General features: G+C 38.6%; 1 protein-coding gene across 21 annotated transcripts in view; it reads left to right on the top strand.

Moving 5' to 3' along the window:
* BNC2 (basonuclin 2) overlaps window positions 1–21,427 on the top strand; it is a 428,281-nt gene extending 406,854 nt beyond the window's left edge. For 12 of the 21 annotated variants that reach the window (XM_042912989.1, XM_042912984.1, XM_042912979.1 and 9 more), the window contains 3 exons: window positions 2,831–4,800; window positions 5,232–5,297; window positions 20,627–21,427. In XM_042912989.1, the coding sequence (XP_042768923.1) occupies window positions 2,831–4,800; window positions 5,232–5,297; window positions 20,627–21,287 (2,697 nt within the window). In that variant the 3' untranslated portion in view covers window positions 21,288–21,427. Of the gene's footprint in view, window positions 1–2,830; window positions 4,801–5,231; window positions 5,298–19,017; window positions 19,052–20,626 lie in introns of all 21 variants that reach the window. The other 9 variants (XM_042912986.1, XM_042912981.1, XM_042912996.1 and 6 more) reach the window with 8 other exon arrangements.
* The last annotated feature ends 1,068 nt before the right edge of the window (window positions 21,428–22,495 follow it).

Below are 22,495 nucleotides of genomic sequence, written 5' to 3'. Positions count from 1 at the left end.
AGGGCCAGGAGGAAAGAGGAACCATATGGGACTGCTGTGTTCCGTTGGAGGAAAGAAGATAGGAGGGTGATGGAAAGGAGATGCCTCAGGTGGGTTTGATCAGTTGCTATGGTTTCTAAGGGCTGTTTTAATACCAGAGGCTGCCAGCTGTGTAAGTACATTATCGACATGCAGATTTAGGTGAAGGCTACCTGGGGAAGAAATGACTGTGTGCTGCTCAAGTTGCGTTTCAGCCTGAGACACAATCCATAGTAAAAGCTTCCATAAAAGAACAATTAGGAGAGTGGATTTGATGCTAAAAGAAAAACAGTGTGGAGGAGGACATTACAGTGCTTCAGAGACCAGACTTGTTCAGGAGAAGTCCTATTTCTTGTCACAGACCCACTGTGCCCACCTGGGAAATGACATTATGGATGACAGTCATTACACTCAATGAACTTAGAGTCAGAATTTCTGGATTGGAGTCCGAGACCCTAAGTTAGCATCTTGGCAACTTCAACCAGCCATCCCCCTTTCCTTCACCCCTGGTCCCTCATCTGGTAAACATTTGCTCAGCTCTGGAAGCTATTATGAGGTTCAAATGAGATAATCTATACAAAATCACAATTTATTTTTCTGTTTACCTATAGCACCAGTGTTCCCCCTTGTTTCCCACCCCCCCATTCCAAAACAGGTTTGTAAGGAGACCGTTTGCTCTGAGTGATACTTCTAAAAACTAGCTATTGCACGACTCCAGGATCATGCAGAGTCACCATGTATACACATCATCATCTAAGTGTTCTGAGAAGATACCTGCATGAGGATATTTAACCTGAAGGCTCACGTTATCTACAAAATGAGGGAGGGCCAGTTTATGTAGAAATGGACATCCACACGCACACACCCACACATATACTTTATGTAAAATGATGCAATGCTAGAGTAAGCCTTATAAGGCATTGCACGTAACTATTAGAGCTTGTTTTTTGTAAAGCGATTTAAATAAATGATACGTATCTCCTTACAATCGAGCTAGTTGTCGTGGTTCAGACCATACAGTTTTGGTCCAGAGAGAATTTTATATCACAAGGCTGAGTAGAACAATCTATAAGGCAGAATTTCCCATTGCAAAAATTGTATAATTCCCTTTATCCTGCTTCCCCTAATGAAACATTCTACATAAACACAGCACAATGGATAAAACTAAGAAATTAAGGTTGATACCATACTATTAACTGATCTAGAGATTTTATTCAGCTTTTGCCCGTTTCCCCACTGAGGGACTTTTTCTGGCCTGGGATTTCTAGAATCTCATATTACATTTATTTGTCCTGTTTGCTTGGTTCCCTCTGATCTGTAACCATTCTTTGGTCCTTGTTTTTTTTAATCTTTACTGATTGACTCTTTACTGCACTTTGAAGAGTACTAGCCACTCTTTTGTAGGATGCCCTTCAATTTTGGCTTATCTGATGTTTTCTTGTGATTAGATTGAGGTTATACAGCTTTTAGCAAGAAAGGGATGATGTGCTTTTCTCAGTAAATATTGGAAGGTACATGATGATACTTAACATTGGTGATGTTCATTGATTACTTGGTTAAGGTGGTGTCTGCTAGATTTCCCTATTGTAAAGTTATGATTTTTCTTTTTGTAATTAATAAATATCTAGTTTTGGTTTTTTAGAAGATTTTATGCATTCTTAAATTGATAGGCAGGGTTGGGGCAAGTATTATTCACAGAGGTTGTGAAGTGTCCTGTCTTGGTTAGGAAGAAGCTGTGCTCTAGAAAATGATGGAGTCATTATTTAAGCATTTGAATACATTTCTCTCAATCTGTGCTGAAATGGATTGCCTGACATTACATTGCAGGATTTTTAAGTCCTACCTCCAGGCAAATCTCATAGTTACTAGCAAAAATGAAAGTGTGAAATGCTTTTTAATGTATATTTAACAACACATAGTCTGGTGATTACTGATGTGTATTCTCTATGGACTCCCTTTGCTATCAGAGGAGAATGTTAAGAGACAACATTTTTACACATTTATTCTATCTAAATCCATCACATGTTTACTTTCTAAATATCTATAACTGTCATTTATAAGAATATCATTAAAAAAAGGTCAAATACTTAAAAGTCTAACTCAAACTTTGAATCCTAGGATTACAATCAATTTTCAGGAAAAGCATAATTACTGTTTTTCCTTATTCTACCTTATGAGATTGTCTATTAGTAAATGACACTAAAATATAGCTATTAAAAAAAGAAAAAAGCACACCTTAGTAATTGGGGGCACAGAAGGCAAAGCTACTTTTTTTCATCTTTTTAATTCAGAAAGTTATACGGTAGCTCCTATTTAAAGGAATTTTCATCTTTAAATCCAGTACCATGTCTGCTTGTGTTGAAGAAGTAAATTCCACAAAATGTGCTTAATCCCTTCCTATGGTGTCCCTATTTAATACACATTAAGGTACCATTTTTTGCATTTATACTATGTTGCACAGCACGTGTTCACGTCTTATACTAATATGTGCTAAATAGTTGCATACTATATAGACCATTGTTAAAATAGCAGTAGTGAAGGCATTTTACATAATAGAGCCCCAGTGGTCTACATTTTGTTTGCTTTGACATTAAACTCAAATCTGTTTCTCTGTGACTGTAATTACTGCGACTGCATGGCAGAAAAGTTTGCATTGTGGGTTGACTTTTATGAACAGTGCTTGTGTGTTGTTTTCTGCTGTCACTCTTGGTGTTTCATGAGCAGGCAGAGCTCCTTCAGTTGCATTGAATAATTATGCACAATCAATAAGTTTTTGTGTTTATCTTTGTTGTTTCTTTGATGTGGCCTCTAGGATGCTGCCGGCAAGGTGCTGGACCGCTGGGCCATCATGTCTCGAGAAGAGGAAATCATCACCCTTCAGCAGTTTCTGCGATTTGGAGAAACCAAATCCATTGTGGAGCTGATGGCAATTCAGGAGAAAGAAGGGCAGGCCGTAGCCGTACCATCTTCAAAGACAGACTCAGACATAAGGACTTTCATTGAGAGCAATAATCGCACTCGGAGTCCCAGCCTTCTTGCTCACCTAGAGAACAGCAACCCTTCCAGCATTCATCATTTCGAAAACATCCCCAACAGCCTTGCATTTCTGCTTCCATTCCAGTATATAAACCCAGTCTCAGCCCCACTGCTTGGATTGCCTCCAAACGGGCTACTGTTAGAGCAACCAGGACTGAGGCTGCGGGAACCAAGCCTTTCAACCCAGAATGAATACAATGAGAGCAGTGAATCTGAAGTATCTCCCACACCTTATAAGAATGATCAGACGCCTAATAGAAATGCCCTGACCAGCATTACCAATGTGGAGCCCAAAACTGAGCCAGCCTGTGTGTCCCCCATTCAGAATTCTGCCCCAGTCAGTGATCTAACCAAAACTGAACACCCAAAAAGCTCATTCCGGATTCATCGGATGAGAAGGATGGGGTCAGCCTCTAGGAAGGGAAGAGTGTTCTGTAATGCATGTGGGAAGACATTCTATGACAAAGGTACTCTCAAAATTCATTATAATGCTGTTCACCTGAAGATCAAACACCGATGCACCATCGAGGGTTGCAACATGGTCTTTAGCTCCCTCCGAAGCCGGAATCGCCACAGTGCGAACCCTAATCCTCGCCTTCACATGCCTATGCTACGAAATAACCGAGACAAAGATTTAATTCGTGCCACATCAGGAGCTGCCACTCCTGTTATAGCAAGTACAAAATCAAATCTCACACTCACAAGCCCTGGCCGGCCCCCAATGGGTTTTACCACTCCCCCATTAGACCCCGTCTTACAGAATCCTCTGCCTAGCCAGCTGGTTTTTTCTGGGCTAAAGACTGTACAGCCAGTTCCTCCATTTTATAGAAGTTTACTCACTCCGGGGGAAATGGTGAGTCCTCCAACCTCCCTCCCAACCAGTCCCATCATTCCAGCCAGTGGTACCATAGAGCAGCACCCCCCACCACCCTCTGAGCCCATAGCACCAGTAGTGATGATGGCCACTCATGAGCCCAGTGCTGACCTGGCACCCAAGAAGAAGCCCAGGAAGTCCAGCATGCCTGTGAAGATTGAGAAGGAAATCATTGATACCGCTGATGAGTTTGACGATGAAGATGATGACCCTAATGATGGCGGAGCTGTGGTCAACGATGTGAGCCATGACAATCATTGCCACTCCCAAGAGGAGATGAGTCCAGGCATTTCTGTGAAGGACTTTTCTAAACATAGCAGGACCCGGTGCATTTCAAGGACTGAAATAAGAAGGGCTGACAGCATGACTTCTGAGGACCAAGAACCTGAGCGGGACTATGAGAATGAATCTGAGTCTTCAGAGCCCAAACTAGGTGAGGAGTCCATGGAAGGCGATGAGCACATTCACAGTGAAGTGAGCGAAAAAGTCCTGATGAGCAGTGAGAGGCCTGATGAGAACCACAGTGAGCCCTCTCACCAGGATGTCATCAAGGTGAAGGAAGAATTTACAGATCCCACTTACGACATGTTTTACATGAGCCAGTATGGTCTGTACAATGGTGGGGGGGCCAGCATGGCAGCCCTGCATGAAAGTTTCACATCGTCTCTGAATTACGGCAGCCCTCAAAAGTTCTCCCCAGAAGGTGACCTGTGTTCTAGCCCAGACCCCAAAATCTGTTACGTGTGCAAGAAGAGTTTCAAAAGCTCCTACAGTGTGAAGCTTCACTACAGGAACGTTCACTTAAAAGAGATGCATGTCTGCACAGTGGCTGGCTGCAATGCTGCCTTCCCCTCTCGCCGAAGCAGAGACAGGTCAGTAAATCTCCATTGGCTGCTCCTGCTGGGGGTGGAGGGTGCCAGTCATGTCGGACTTAACATTAAAAACTCCAACTTAGATGTTTTTGATGCACCGTAAAGATTGTCCACAGTGACCATGAGATAACCAAGCTGCGATGCTCATGGAGGATTGTTGCAGTTGATGCTTGTTATGATTAAGCATGCAGAATCATATGCCATCTTACCCAGTAATGCACGCCATTTTTCTCTGTGCTCTGTGTATGTGTGTATGTATGTTTCCCCATGCATCTAGGTGTGAATAAGTTAACTATGTACACAGTTCCCTGCTTCCTCATGAAGCTTCACTTAGAAGCCGCAGCTTCTGTTATATATATTTCTGCTTTGCCTTGTGGCTTTTTAATTAAATCAATATATTATCTTCATACACACATATTTATCCAATATAGAAACAGAAATTTACGGATGGAAAGAACCATAGGTCCAGGACATCGAGACAGCCTGCATCTCCGTAGGTATAACCAGAAATGTTATCATTCTTACATGAGTATTTAGTATGTCCTTGAATTCTTTTAAGAGTCACGAAAATATTAGAAGAAAATGGGACCAAAATAATTATTAATGTGGGGAAATGGTATGGTGGTATGGGTTTCTTTATTTTAACTTCACAGTGTCTTTGAGCACATGTCTAAAATACAGTCTGTCGTGGGAATTATGCACAGAAGGGGGGGGCATGCATATACTTTTAGGATCAGTTAGAATATATTATGTCCAGCTTTGAGATGACATCACACCTTAGCTATGTGGCTACAGCTCTGAAACAGTTGGGTTTAAACAGAAGCAGCTGGTCTTAAACCTCCAATGTTCTTTTTGAATCCTCAAGAAAATGTAATATAAATGGAATGTGTCAAGGTGGTCAGTGGTGGGGTAACACAGTTATCCTGCACTTGAAGTAAGCTTATGAGCAGATCATTTACGTAATACACCAGCCCAACCCAGAGTCACACACCAGTTAATTCTTCCCATTATGTTGAATGTGGCTTTTGGTTTACGTTGTCTTTTAAAAATAATTTTAGGCAAAATTTCATTAGATGGGAAAAAATCGGTATATGTAGAAGAAACAAGGAAGCTTCCGAATAGCCACCTCCCAAATTCTAGCACTTATCAATTGACTAGAATTCTTTGGCAAAGTAACATATAATAAAAGTACCACTGAAAAGTAGTGACCTGCTTCTAGAATACTCTGTTTTGTCTTCACATTTAAAAGATTAATCTTTTTAAAAAATAACACTTAAAAAGTATTTTCCATAGTGCCGAAATGCAAGGGGTCCGATCCATTAAAAGCAAAATTTCTGAGAAAATAAGTGGTTTTCTTTGTACAACTCAAAATATGCTTTGAAGAGAAATCTATATTCTTAAAAGATTTCCCTTCTCCCCCAGTCCCATTTACCTTGTTCTATAAAAAGTTTAGTCACAAAGTTCTTTTCAGTTCTGAGTTATCATTGACACTACAAGAATACAACAGATAAGATGGCTATAATTTGAATAATAAAATAGAGTACCGTATACAACCTCCCACCCCCCAGTTTGTGAGTAATACTCATTCTTTTATATTTGAAATAGTGCGCTTGCGATAATGAGGTTAATGCATTGGATTTTTTTTTTAACAAAAATAAAAGACTCATGAAGACCTGCATAAAATATTTATGGAAATGGAGTGTTTGAAGACAAGCCAAAATTTAAGCTTATTTGCATGAATTCTATCACAGTTTTAGTTGGTTTGCTGAAAATACTGAAAGTTATAACACTCGCATAAATGGCTGTGGGGCCAAAAGGCTACAACACCCCAAAGCATGGTGCTTTCATTTATGTCACACCGCTAGAAAGCACAAGCACTTGTGTTTTTATGTCCTAATGTAGAAGGAGGTACTGTTGAAAGGATGGTTTGTCTAAGGAAAAACATTCATTAATAGCAGGAGAATATTTCAATCTCCATTTTTATTGTAGAGATTAGGAGCTTGGCAGATGACTAGCGTATGGAAATTTAGAATAGTGTCTGGGATAACTGGGTTATTCTAGGGAAGCAGAGTACACATATTCTCCCGTGTGTGTTCAGTCACACAGGAGACTGCAAGCCTCAGAAGACAGGCACTGCATTTCATTTCATTTGGGTGAAATACCACATCACAGTTAATCTTTATAATTCTGGAGTTTTGTAACACGTGATAGATGAAGAAAAGCAAATTGAAAAAAATACTATACCAAGTTTTTTGATTCTCACTTGAAGTTTTGCTTTTCAGGAATACACACATTTTTTGATAACAGGTTAAAAAACGTAACAAAACCTACGATACTTTAATCTGAGCATTTTTTTCCTTAAAAAAAGTATTCATCCTTGTTGAGTCTATGACTTGAATTAACATATGATGCAACCATAGCTACCACCACATAATCAGAAACAGTGATGCTATTGGGGTATCTGCCTCTTCCGGCATCTCTGCAGAGTGAACTTAAACATTACTCCCACATCAGCCTGTTACCGTCACTTCTTCCACTAATGTTGACTTGGAATTTAATCTCCTGTTTCACAGAGCCTCTTGGAGCACATCTCTGATCTACCCCCTCAAACTTACCTTTCTGTTTCTCTTCATTTTTGCTGTGTTAATCATGAGAGTCCTCGGAATTTTGTGCCCCTGCTTTTTTCTTCTTCAGTTCACTATGAAGCTAAGACAAATTTCCTTACCTTTCTCTGAGCCAACAGACCTTCCCAAACAGAAACCCTTCCTTGCCTTTAATCCTGCTGTCCTCAGGCCTATTTCTTTCCTTTCCCCAGAGTCTTGATTCATCCATCCTTGACTCCACAATGTCTTCCTTGTGCAAATAAAGCATTAGAGGGGATTTTGAGTGGGGGCTGCAGTGTGCAAGGCTACAGGATGTCTACTGATGAAACTAACAGAATAACCCTCTTCCTTCTGTTTATAAAAGCAGTCTTCTTGTCTTGGGGCTTAGAACACCTTACAGGTGTGATACACAGGTCTTCTTGGGCTTTTTCCAAAATGGCTATATACAAGGAGGGATTGCATTTTTGGTCTCCAAATAGGCATGTTATTAGTAAGATATAAGTAGAAAGATGTTAAACACTGTGTTTTAGATTTGGCAGTTAGAGATTTCCAGGTCTTTGCTTATGGTCATTCTAGATTTTATAAGATGAACTTGAAACCTTTTTGAAAAGCAGGAACATTCTTTGTCTAAGGTCATACAAAAGGAGAAGCAGTGGGTGGTGGGGGGCGGGGAGTGAGGAGGTATGTGTGGTTTGTTAGGGCTGACTCAAAGCACAATGTTGTGACTCAGTTTGAGTGTAATAAATTCAAAAGCAAAGAGGACCCTTCCACACTAATGACAGAAAGCTATATTCACGAGGTTCAGTTTATCCAGTCACTAGGTGTTATTGGAATAAATTTTTTTCTGAGTTTATAGAAGTGAAATATAAATTATTTTCTCTGTGAATAACTAAGTTACTATAAGGTGATTGCTAAAGTATATAAGTATATAAGTATATACTGGTGATGCTGTGTAGTATTAGACGTGACACTCCGTAAACACTCTTCCTTCCTTGTTTATCCCTGGACTTTTTTGCTACTAAGATAGTGTTCCTTCAGGGATTAGGAAGCTGACCCTCCGTTTTGAAGTATGCATGCAAAAAACATCCTGGCAAGAAGAAATTATAACTAACTGGCGTAGAACCTAGTCTTCATAAAGGAAATTTTTCTGGAGACAGTGTCATCGCCAGAATTAGCAAGGCCTAGTTTACCTTTGCTCATTTTTCATCATCTGTCTTGAATTTTGATCCCTAGGAGGGCTGAATGGCCATGGATCACCTATGTATAAGGGAAGCCCTTTATAAGTTACATTTGGTTTTTATTTTTAAATTTTTTAAGTGTTTATTTATTTTTGAGAGAGAGACAGACAGAGTGCAAGCTGGGGAGGGGCAGAGAGAGAGGGAGACATAGAATCTGAAGCAGGCTCCAGGCTCTGAGCTGTCAGCACTGAGCACAACGCGGGGCTCGAACCCATGAACTGTGAGATCATGACCTGAGCTGAAGTTGGACGCTTAGCCGACTGAGCCACCCAGGCGCCCCTACATTTGATTTTTATTAAAACACCACCACCAACAACAACAAGTAAATGCCCTTCTATCCTTTTCCCTGAAATTCCTTATCATTTGCTAATACATTAAAATCTATTTATATCTGTTTTAGTGATTGGCAATTTTAAAATTCCCTCAACTAAAATGAAGACTTTGTACACAGAAACTACATTATCTGCTTAGAAAGAACTATTTATCTCGTTTTACATCTTACATGATCTTTACCATCTTTGTTCCTCATTTCTGAGAATAGTGGCAGCTAATTGTCAAAGTTTGTCTTAAATTTTATTAGAAAGGTAAGCATATATGTTTAATCTTCAAGGTGTAGGAAAGATGATTCAGCCCCCGTGAATAAATTTAAAAACAAAATAATATTTGCTTAGGGTGATTTATAAATAAATATGAGGCAACTGTTGGTGCCAAGTGTGAACCTTCTCTTTGATTGCTAGTTAAATCAGTCCAGATTTAAACATGTAAACTTCTTGATTTGTATGGAAGAAGACATCTGTATTTGGTTTATTAAAACCTGCTGATGTCTCCAGAACTAAATTTGTTCCTCTATAGGCCTCTGGGTAGCTGTAGCTAAAAAGCAGAGATGTATAGTTTTTGCCTGCCTGATTACCTGACTTCCAGCCCTATACAGGTGTGCAGGAATAAATTAGCATGAGCTACCTCTGATGAGCCACTGCATACATTAACAACAGAGGTGAGGATGTGAAAACATGCTACCTGCCTCCTGTTATCACCTTCTCAGCAGCAACATCCATTTTTTCCATCATTCTCTATGTTTGGAAACTTATAGAGAACTTTTCTAAAGAGAGATTTTCAATAAATGCACATGATTTCCCTACCTTCAAGAAATGAGCCACTTAGCACCAGTTTGAGGTAACTATTAGTCTATTTGCCGTAATAAAATTAGCTGTCAAATACAGTGCACTAATTTTCTTCAAATACAAGAAGAGAACATTTGAAGGCATCAGCCATTTCATTTACTATACGTTTGCCAATCAAACTGAAACTCTCCTTTTCCAAAAATCTTTTCTAAAGTGAAGTTGTACAGGTCCTCTGACACTTAAATATTAAGAAAGAGATTCCTCCCCCCCACCCTTTACTCTATTTGGTTTCACAGTAGAAGCCAGCAGATCAATAGGTCTTTTGTACTTATCTCCATTACTTTCCATCAAAGGCAAACAAACAAAATAAATCCCCCTTCTGAGTAATTGCTAGTTGTGCCCTCCTCAAGCGAAACTTTGGTAGTAAGATAAACTTCGGTGTCATTCCTGTCTCTGGGGTTCTTTTTATACACTGGGAGAAGAGCAATGAGCAAAACGGTCTCCTTGTATCATGGGGAGAGACTCTGACAAGCCTAAAGTGAGCCTCGGATCTTCCTAATGATCTCCTGCTGGCCCAGCTGGATGTAAGACAAGCTCATTTAAGCCTCTGCTGACCTTTCAACTCCTCCACTCCAAGAACTACACCAGTCACTTCCACCGTCTTCCAAACTGAGCACCAAATAGACAACACCACTTAATGGTGGATGAATGACTTCCTTTTCATGATACAAAGAGATTCTTACACATTCTATTGATGAGAGTTATATTAGATCTCTTATTGATACATAGCTTCCTACACACATAGCTGCAACACAGACATGCTTCCTACATACTCCTTATTTCCCTTAAAAGGAACAAGCTATTACTCTTGCCAGCATTATCTTGAAAATTCAGGCAAAAATTGCACTTAGAACAGAATGCACATACTGAGTGCACAGGCAGTATTTTTCATGATGGCAGCACTTGGAAAGGGTCATCTTCCTGATTTCTTCTTCTCTTGGGTCTGCCACCATCTATTTGACACCCTGAGAGACTTTACTGGTCATAAATATTCTTGTACATAATTATTCGAGATACTTGTTTTGTAGATAATCTTTCCTTACAAAACATAGGCCATTCTCACTGAAAGCAGATTGTAAGACTGCACACATACATTAGCAGTTGATCATATCAGTACTGATGAGGGTGGTTCTCTTTCAGGTGAAAGCCTTCTTACCAGCTATCTCTCACTATGAGTGATCATTTGTTGTGCTAAGAGGAAGGGAGACTTTCCTTTCTGTATTGAAATTTCTTAGTGAAGTTTTGGCTAGAAAGCATTTTTCTTCTTTTAAAAGCTTCAGAAATAATTTAAATAATTTAATGTTTTTGCTGCAAGACTCCCACAAGCTTCAAATAAACGAATGTGGCAGAATATGAAAGGAGTTTACACTTGCCAAAAAATTACAATGTCATAAAAAAGGGATTTAGTAACTTTGATTCTTGAGTGCCAAGGTGTGTGTGTGTGTGTGTGTGTGTGTGTGTGTGTGTGTGTGTACGCACGTGTGTGAGAAAGAAACAGCCTGCAGAAGAAGACAAAAGAATACTTTTTAGGAAAGGATGATTTTTCTTCAGTTACTTAACATAAAACTACACTTTTAAAAAAAATACCTAGATTTTATGTCCCAATGCAAGCTGCTTGAATTAAAACAGGAGTTGTAAATTCCTGGTAAAAAGCTGTTATGCCTGAAGTGTTAGTGATCTTAACTCTAGTACTTTATGGAGTTTATTACTTCTTTTATTAACTAGGGGGAAAAATGTTACCCACTTCTAGTTTAATTCTTTTTCTTGCTTGCTCTAATTATTTTGACTTTACCTTGGGAAAAAAAAAGCCAAGTGTTTCTAGCTGAACATATATAAGTGATGCTTCAATTTTGCTAGAGCATATATCAATCTGAATTATTACCAGCTATTCAAAAATTATGCTAACGTTCTAATCTAAATGCATCCACATAATGTATATGTGTGTTTATACATAAACATCCACATAAATAAGAATATCAAAAGACAGATCATCCTTAATAGCCAGAATAGACATCTTCATCTTGGAAAGTAATGTATGAAGTTACTTTATCACATTGATGGGAAATAACAAGGTTTTGTAAGTAAAAGGAGACAGATTTGGACAATGGGAACAGCAGACATTCAGAAGGAAGCCTCTTCGTTTTGATGGCCAGCTGAGGGGGGCCGCTCTGACCCTGCTGCCTTTTTAGTCTACTCTGTCACTGAGGGGGCACTGGTGGGTCAGTTCGCTCACTAGTAATTGTGTTTTACAGACTTCTAAAGCAATTGGCTCAGTCAGTCCCAATTCAATAAAAGTGGAGAGCAAGAGAGAGAGCACTTTTGTTCTATTTTTTACTTGAAATTATTTCATTCAGCAGTCTGTCTTTTTTATTACCAGGACTTGACATTAGCACTCCAAGCTATATTAGCATCCATTTCAGCAGTTCAGTAATGGTATTAAAAAAACACTTAACTTCAACGGTGAATGGTTGTATGACAGTACCATAAAAAATCCACATTAAGAAAAAACTCATGTATTTGTCCCAGCAAATTATTTTTCACTTGTTTAACCACTTCAAAACTATGTTCTCATGATGGGTATTCACGAGGACCTTCTTGTTCTCCAAAGCAGCCAATAGTGGTGCTCTGTTGATTAGGGAATTAGGGAAAGAGGAGAGGGAAGTCAGTAGGGAGAGGGTAAGTAAAGATGCTGTTTACTGTGTAGTTAGATTACCTTCCATTCATCAGCAGAGATGGAATTGGCAACCTCAGAGCACCCAAGGTGAAATTCTTGGATCCTCGTGTATAGCTGGGATTTGATTTTGAACCCAACACTCTCTAAACTTGGGAGCAAAGCCTAACTACTTTGGCACTGCAGTGTGCTCATAAATGACTACATTAGGTTCTAAATTTTGATTAAACATTCAGTAATTAATCAATGGTAGACATGAAGCAGTTGGCAAGGTCCAGAGCTGCAAAATGTTTAAGACATAAAACATTACGAAGTAATTAGAATATGCTCCTTCAAGAGAAGGATTGCCTTCAATAAAGAGGTAAATGATAGCATCCTGTTTATTGTGGACGTAGGCAGCCAGAGCGATATGATAAACTGCTGGAGATACACATATCAGTAATCATCCACATTATTAGTGCCATTAATCATAATTCCAAAAATATGACAGCAGCAGCCAACTTTTTGACCAATTTTGCTTCTGCCTGTTGGCCATTATAACTTTGCTAATAGACTGCAGAGCTCCTGTGCGTGGCAGTTTGCGTTGAGAATAGAAGGTTAATTATATTTGAGCTGCTGATTTTTTCTCTCCTTGGAAAAGGCTTAGCACTTTGACAATCCCAGGAGCTCACTGTTGTTAAACCAGTAAAAGTACTTTATTGAAATTTTCTTTGTTGGTCAGGAATGAGGAGATGTTTCATATGAGATACAAGCGCCAGGCTGGGATAGCTGCTAATGTTTCTTGCTCCAAAGTGATCTTGGGGCAGCAAGATGAACTCAGTGGTTTCTTTAGATCACTTTGTTCTCTCATGTCTCTTTTGTAGGTGGGTAAAAATTTCAGCACTACATGGTGGTACACCAGGGAATCCCACAAGATTAGAGGTAGTCTCAGTATGTAAGACTAAGAAGTTGGGGGAGTGGTTCATAATATGGAGAGAAATAAGCACCTTTTTAATATAAAATTCTGCTTTCCCCTATGCTTGTGTAATAAAAAGTAAAAAAAATTGAGTGTTTCTAAAAATTGAAATGTTTAGTGTCATAGGTGTATTGCTGGTTTAGTTAACTGAAGTTTTCGTGTTTTCATTGGTAGTTTTAACATCATTTAACCAAAAGCATAAATTAGATTTTGTGCATTCTTTTTGTTCATGTATCTTAAGTACTTTCATTTTCAATATAGAATTCTAGATGAGGCCATACCTAAATAATAATACTGATGATCTATGAAATTCTGTCCCTTCCCTTGAGGAACTCATACATCCCTAGTGCTATCTTTTTAAAAGATCTGAAACTAACTGTTTTAATGATGTAACACATTTTGAATATTTAGTCTTAGGCAATATCTCCTTTGGAAAAGATCTCAAGAAGAAATTGAGGTTTCATGTTGTACATGTTATTTTTTAAATGGCAGAAAGTTTTGAGTGTCAAGAGAAAAATTCATTCCTGTTATTTTACACATGTCTTCTAAGCTCTTTATAAAAGTCAGACTGTAACACAAGGGTTGGAAGACTTGAGAGTTAGTTCATCCAAGGTAAAAATATATTTATATATAAAACTCAGAATTATAGCTCAGCTTCATTTAATTCCTTAAAAGATGCCGGTGTTCATGGTCTTTTTCATACCCACCAATAGTAGTAAACTGAGCACCATATGAGCTGCCTGATTGAGGAAATTTCCAAATATTGTGAAAACATAACCCTCTTCACAATGCAGCACACTCCTGTCACGTTAGAGTGCAACAGGTACCTATTGAATTCAGTCAGCACCCTGGAGAAGCCTTGATGTTGTCGGATGCAACTCACAAGTAAAATGGTTAGGGAACAGGGCTGTTGGATATCAGTTCTACACTTAACCTGAGCATCCAGCATACACATTTTCCATCTACCAATCTGCCTTCCCAAATGCCATTACTACATTAACATTTTTTATGCATTCCACAGCAATGACAAATTGTTTTCTAACTGTAGCACCAGATTTAGTATGCGAAAGACACATTTGCCTCTGCCAACAAACCAATAATTCTCACTAACATCTTCAGAGTTACAACATTTATAAAGTTGCAAAGTGGAGTAAACAAACCATCTGTTTGGCTTTTCCATATATGTCATGCTTTCTTATTAGCATATTACGATTCATTTAGTAAACAAATTTGGTGATTTCGTTCACGTCAAAGTTAGGTCGGAAGCTTGAAGATGATTAACATTGCTGGGACATGCACATTAATACATTGCTTCCTCGGCAAAGTTAAATGGCTTCTCAGGAGAATCACCCCTTGTTGACAAGATGAGACTGTCAATTTTGTTTGCCTGCCACATTAGGGGCCGTGAGGGGATGGCGGGCTCTGAGAGAGGGGAGTCATGTAGGCAGCATAATTCACTGTGAATTGAGAAAAGAAGTCTAATTCTGATAAATGGTCGACCCCAATACATCCTACCTGTTATTACAACAGACGTGCCGTATCTGTGCAGTAAATTAGCTAAACCCCTAAAGAGTTTGGTGGGAGCTTATCTTCAAGTGAATAATTTGAATGTAGAGGGAACTGTCTGCGTGACCAGTATGGATGATTTGTTTTATATTGAAAAGAGATTGAAGTGACTGAATTTCATACTTTTAATTTGCAAGAATTTGCTTAGCTTTTATTTCTTGCATTTCATATGTACTTCTTTACTTTTGGGGTTTTTTTAAGCATTCACTAAAATTTTACATTCAGTTTTTGTATGTGTTTGTGAGCTAGAGATGGTTTTCAGCTCTTCTGGAGAGAATCTTTAAATAATATCCTATAGAACAGCTACTAGTTTTGCAGAAATGTATACTATCAAAAATGTCATTTAATTCACAGAGCTGTAAGCCTCCTACCATTAAAACAAAAATTTGGGAGAGTTAAATCCAACAAACAATGTCCTAGCAATCCAGATCAGAAAAGAATTAATGAGAGGCACAGGTTTTAATTTTTAATTACTGTGGATTTGGATAGATGATACACGTTTCTATTCAGGAGTATTGTTGATTCAATATCCCATAGTACATTCAAATCTGGCAGCTAGGTTTTTCCAGATTGGTTATAAATTTACTTCTCTACCCCCATATATGCATTCATACACAAGTACACACACACACACACACACACACACACACACACACACCATATATATGGTATCTGTTATGTGTACGTTACTGACATTCTGGACAGTATAATTTGAGAGTGTGTGTGTGTGTGTGTGTGTGTGTGTCGAGTGGCAGAGGTGAGCAAGAAAATAAAGACAAAACCTAATCTGAAATGGAGCCTCAATTCCATTTCACCTAAAATATTGCAGTTAATTAATTATCAAGTATTTTGTTTAAGTTTAAAATGGTTCTATTCAAAACTGATTCGATATTGCACTTCTCATGTAACCTATGGCTTAATTCACTATATTCAATTTTGACTACTGTATTCTGATTTTCTAATTTGGGCATGAACATTTTTTTAAAGTTATCTCCCTATATATCAAAGTCAATGTTAAAACCTCAAAACACTTTTTCTTTAAAATGTTTTTAACTTTAATTTTTATGAGTCAAACATTGCATTAAGTGGGCATTAGAACAAGAGGGACATGAGAAAGGAAATGCCCAGCAAGACTTACTTTCTCTCACTTGCATTTACTTAACTGTGTTTGATGAATTTAGTGTCTTTGGTGGTTGCATGGTAGTGTTCTTTTTTTTAATTGAAATATAATTGACATCAGTAAAATTTTTATTAAAGAAACAGAAAAGGAATGGTGTCCACTTTAGTCCAGTTACAGCACTTCCACTCAGCATGTCAAGGAGTTAATATTGGTTTTATGACCTCCCCTACCCAAGGCTTCATTACTTTTTGCTTTTAAGAAGAATCTTAGTTTTCAAAAGGCGTTTGGTAAACTCGTAGTGTGGAGGGAATAGTAAAGAGTACAGAGATTCAGAGGAAGCTGTTGTAATTCCAAGCACACCCCAAGTTATAGGACTAGTTCATGTCTTAATTATATAGCATTTCCATGTACCACACTGTGGTATTAATAGGGTCAGAATTACCCTTTGCTGTATCACCAGTGTCTTTTCTTAAATATTCAGTTATGTGCTTCCAGTCTTGGGATCATTGTGTTTTCTTTTCCTCAGTGTATTTTGGGAAAAGCTTCTTTAAGACTTGTGCATATTATTGATTGAAGGCCAATAAAAGTACTTTCAAGTGTCTCCTATGTGCAGAGTATTCTCCTTTACTGCAGGAGACTGGAGATTGAATGAGATTTAATTTGTGTTCTTGTTGAAAGTGACTATCTTGGGGTTACATTTTGGACTCATCTCTTAGTGAGTGCTACTGTACTCATTAATTAATACCAGATCCCTACCTAGTAAGACCAGATCCTTACCCTTTCTACCTAGGAACTCATCTTCTCTCTCCATCCCAGTGACTTTTTTTTTTCTGTAAGAGGAATTTGTATCTGAATATAGGCATCCCTATCTAATCAAAGCAAGTAGAAAGAAATTTCATACTCTGTATGTTCTTATATAACAAGTTCTAATACAATATATATTTTTGTTGATGATTATTTCTCTTTTCTGGAGATGAATATTCATAATAAGTCTGTTTCTAGAGAAACCATCTCTGTCTCTGGAGAGCACAAAATTGGTTCCTTCATAGATGCCTCCTTCCACTTACTACATACACCTTGGACACTGCTTTCTCTACTAGGGGTCCTTGTCCTATTTCCAGCACTTCCTGGCTTTCCTCCCATTTTAGGATCCTGTTCTCTTCATCTGACAATCGGTAGGCATGAGTTCTTTCTGTGTCTCTTCCATCTTCCCTTTCTTTTTGCCCTTTTAATTTTGCTGATCCAAATAAACTTGCAAGTTGCTGTTAACGCTAGGTCTTTGTATCTCCTCATGAGGACAGTGTTTTATGACAATTAATGGTTTGGATCGACTGATTCCAGAGTCCAACAATAGGTCTTTGTTAAGCTGCCTTTTGTCTACTCTGTAGAGACTGAACCTAACCTCTTGAGGGACAGGATCAGTACTCTCTAAAGAATATGTCTGTCTTCTTTCTCCCCTCCTCTCGCTTTTCCTCTTTCTGCCCTTGTAATACTGTGTGAGTTTGTTAGAAAATCTCCAACCCCACTATCATGAGAGTGAATGAGCAGACTTTCCAAAGCCTGTTCTTCCCTGTTCTTCCCATCCCCACTTCAAGTGTTTTGCATATGATATTTAGGACAATTATTAAACAAAAATGAAATAGATTAAGAAATGAGCATAAAAGAATCAATTCTCTTGAACTGTGGTTGCATAATGGAAATCGACTACCATGAATGAACCCATGTACTGAAGTTATGAACAGCAGAGCTAATGCACTGCCATGAGTTCATCTTTATTATTGCATTACACCTGAATCAATTGATAAAGTAGCCTTTTTTTTTTTAAGCAAGGGATAGCTCTTAATTGAATAAAAGTCAATGTAATTATATTAGCAGAGGCCAACAGTACTGCTGACAGCGGAAAAGGGACACTCTTGAACGGAGTGCCAGAGCTAGTCTACACATTTCTGCACATCGTTTGGTTGACAGATATTGAGGGCTGGTACATCATCTAATTAGATTACAGATTTCTATTGCTGTAAGTGAGAAATGAAGAGAAACTTCTCTTCCTGGTAACATATCAGTAGAGATGTGTAATTCACAAGTCATCTTAGGAAAGAAGTGTCCATCTGGGTGATCAGTGTGTCCTTTTGTTAATGTTAATTTATTCTTATTCAGTGTGTCTGGATGTGACTGCTGTGTGTCTGGCTGCTGTTTTCTCAGCAGTGAATCTAGGAAGTGGTAACTGCAGATGTGTGAGAAGCAACAGAGTTCTAGATTACAATCATCGCAAAATGTGTGCTTGTGAAATTAAAGTGGGGAGGGTGTTAAAAATAATAAGCAGGGGTAGGATTTCATGGGCCACTTATGGTTGGCAGATTGTTTTATCGACAGGGTTATTTTACGTAGTGTAACTCTGTTTCCACATTCTTACAACTCTGGGGGGGTGTCACACCCGCATGTCAGGGTAGGCATTTCCTGCACTTTGTTTATTTGGCACCCTGCACTTGGAGTCATCTGCCATCTGACACCAAGGAAACGGGAGCAACAGTGTCAGAGCAGGGACTGCGGGGACAGCTTCTGTTTATCACTCACGTATTTGCACACTGCATGCATCTGAGTAGAACTCATTTATAGATGATGATGGTGCTGTGAATTTGGTTTATCTCAATTCAATTCATGATTTTTGGATGGTACAGCTGATCTGAAAATCATCAAGACCGCATATGAGATGATCGCTTATGACAGAAATGATTTTGTGATCAGAACATTTTAAATCCCTATTTTATTGTGTAAGTTTTTTTTAAACCAGATGTCTAGAATGTGAATTTGTTTTCTCTCTCTCTCTCTTTCTCTCTCTTTTTCTCTGTCTCTCATTCTTGCTTTCTTTTGTGATCGATTTAGCAAAAGATTAGAAAGCTGATCTTATTATCACAAGGTAAGCTCAGCCTTCCTAAGTGCAGTGTGGAGAGGGCTGCTGCCCCTCTGCCCCTTAACACCCAGAGTGCTAAATATTGTCTTGTGTGGAAAGGTGGAGAAGTCTTTCCTACCTTTCTTGTCTCTGAGGCACATACCTCTCAACCATCTCTAAGAAATTAGCCATGCTTGTCACCAAATGGAGTGACTCATTTTGGTCTTTCATACATTTTAATTATAATCAGGAGGTCTGTTGAATGTTATACTGGCCATTCTAGGTCATTTCTATTATCACAATTACTTCTTCAAGATGGAGAGCTTCCGCCATTCCCGAGAAGCTTTTATGTATCTGTGTATTTACTTATTGGTTTATTTTTTTTTTTGGAAGGGTAGCCTTCAATTTAGGTACTTGTCAAACATGTGAGAATTGCAGGTGGAGAGAGGTATATGCCCAAGGGCACTTTAAAAATAAATGGGGGGTGTAAATACAAAGGCAATGTTTTCAGAGAGATAATAACATATCAGGCTTTGTAAATCATGACATCCGGATCTATGGATGCTGTGGGACAAATCCTATTTTTTCTTTTTTTTTGCACAAGCAAAGCATTTAGTAGAGTAAAAGTTTTGCTTGTCTTAGAAGTGCAGATTCCAGTTGTTAAAGTAGAGGGACTGTATATTGTGCTTAATTTGGGGGGTATTTATTGTGTGGGTGTTTTTTTTGTCTCTTTGGGTTTTTTTCTGTTGTTAAGTGTGATGTTTTAAATGGTGGGTGGGTTTTATTTTAAAAAACAATTTCTGTTTTTCAGGTTTTGTTTTAAAGGATTACATTTTAAAACTCGAATTACTTGATGAAAGCATGTTCAACTCTAAAAGGCAGCAGTTTCTGAAAATTAAGTCTATTTTCCTATTAGATAAGTTGAGATCCCACATTATTCTGAGGAAAGGGATTTATGCTAGTCTGTAACCCTATTTCAAATTACTAATCTGTCAAACTAAATTTTTCCTACATAAAACTTGAAGTGTAGGAAGGTGAGGGGGAAAGATTTCATTATTTTTTGAAGTTAAATCGAAATTATCTAGACCATTTACTTTTTTTAAAAAATGATCTTTTTTATACCTCTAAATAAAGCGCTACAGGACAAAAAGAGCTTGTTTTGCTTTGTGGGGTTTTTTTTTAGGTGTAAATTCAAATTATTCAGTTTAGACAGCAGACAGTTTCCATTCTTTTGTCCTATTTAATATATTCTGAAATCTCTGCCATGAGATTCTCTGCAGCTGATGCTGCTACCTAGTAAAGCTAAGAGAACTGTCATTGAGAAAAAGGTGCATGGGCTTGCATTCATCCTACCATTGAAGAATTTTACTCTTATAAAAATGATGTTAATGAAAAGTTCCCCTTATTGCACTCCCCACTACCACTTACTCCAAAATCCTGACGATGTAGGGAAATGTTTGCTTTTATAATGGTGTAATTAGCAATGAATGTGCTTATTTGATGCCTGGTGGAAGCTGAATCAATTTTAAAATGTTCTCCTTTTTCTCACCCCTCCCCACTCCCTCTACACCTACCCCCCCCCCTTCCCTCTTGTTTTCCTAGACACAGTGCCAACATAAACCTGCATCGCAAACTGTTGACCAAAGAACTCGATGACATGGGCCTGGACTCAGCGCAGCCCTCTCTTAGCAAGGGCCTCCGGGATGAATTTTTGATGAAGATCTATGGTGCCCAGCACCCCTTGGGGCTCGATGTCAGGGAAGACGCCTCCTCTCCCGCAGGGACTGAAGACTCCCACCTGAACGGGTACGGGAGAGGCATGGCGGAGGACTACATGGTCCTTGACCTGAGCACCACCTCCAGCCTCCAGTCCAGCAGCAGCATCCATTCTTCCCGAGAATCCGACGCAGGCAGCGACGAGGGTATTCTTCTCGACGACATTGACGGGGCGAGTGACAGTGGGGAGTCAGCGCACAAGGCCGAGGCCCCTGCCCTCCCTGGCAGTCTAGGGGCTGAAGTTTCAGGATCTCTGATGTTCAACAGCTTGTCCGGGAGCAATGGTGGGATCATGTGCAACATTTGCCACAAAATGTACAGCAACAAGGGGACTCTGAGAGTGCACTACAAAACTGTGCATTTGCGAGAAATGCACAAGTGCAAAGTCCCTGGTTGCAATATGATGTTCTCCTCTGTGCGAAGCCGAAATCGGCACAGTCAGAACCCTAATCTCCACAAAAACATTCCCTTCACTTCAGTAGATTAGTCTCAGAATGGACACTACAAATGCCAGCTCTCACCAGATGGCCTACATGTTTGAACTGCCATAGTCAGTGTGTGCTTGTGTACCTGTGTGTGTGTGTGTGTGTGTGTGTGTATACACATGTACGCCTCTGTGTCTACATACACACACACACACACACACACACACACACATTTTCTTTTCTTTAGATATAAAAAGATAAACACTAGGTGCTTTTGAAATTGTTTTTCTTTTTCCTTTATAGTTTTGGGAAAGGGGTGGGATCTTTAATTTGGGCGTGAAAACAAAGTACCCTTAAAACACACATACACACACACACACATAAAGTGTGCAACCGGCCCAAATTCTGACAGAATAAGAATTCTTGGTCCTCTGCAAAGGGACAGTTTCTTGTACCCATGACTGTTGCCTGCAAAAAAATAAAAGGGAAAAAAAAAAGAAAAAAGAAACAAAAAAGGAACTTCTAATAGTTGTCTTTTGTGAACTTTAAGGTTTTGAGAGAATCTTCAATTAAAGCATGGCAGATTCACCTGTAAATATTTAGCCTTGAGAGGCCAATGATGTAAAGCAATTGTATTGATGGTTGTTTAACTCTTTTGTTTAATTTTTACAGTTACATCCAGCTGTTAGATATGCAGGAAAAAAAATAGTTTGCTGGCTAGCTCTTTTCATTTATGTTAGCATTAATGCACATTTCTTTAAAAAAAAAAAAAACAACAAAAAAAACCATGGTCTTGTTTTTACTACCTGCTAGATAGAGTGATAAGGAGGTGCTGGCATGCTTTACAGCACAGATCTGATTTTTGAAAATGTCCTGTACTAGTACATAAACCCAGTCATGCACTTTTTTTCATACACTACAAGGGGACGTGTAATATCCATGCTTCTTTTTTATCCTTAAACTATTGCCATACTTCAAGTAAGTGTCTTTTTTAAAAAAATTCACTTGTATAAAAATGGTCTGGTCAGTATAGGGCACAAATGCCAAACAAAAGTATTAGTGTTAACACAAAACTGCCAACTTTGCACAAGTTTCCAGAAAAGAAAATACAATTAGTCACTCAACATAACCACAGGCCAATTTGTCGGCCACCAGAAAACTGCTTTAAAAAAAAAAAAAACAAAAAAACACTTGGTGATTCTTTCAAGTGCCGAATGTTATTAGAATCAACATTGCATCCTTCTTGCTTATATGTTAAGTTACATAAAAG

Source organism: Panthera leo, chromosome D4, assembly GCF_018350215.1.
Source record: "Panthera leo isolate Ple1 chromosome D4, P.leo_Ple1_pat1.1, whole genome shotgun sequence".
Classification (NCBI taxonomy): domain Eukaryota; kingdom Metazoa; phylum Chordata; class Mammalia; order Carnivora; family Felidae; genus Panthera; species Panthera leo.
The sequence above is the reverse complement of the archived record's forward strand: the minus strand, read 5'-3'. Positions and strand labels throughout refer to the sequence as shown.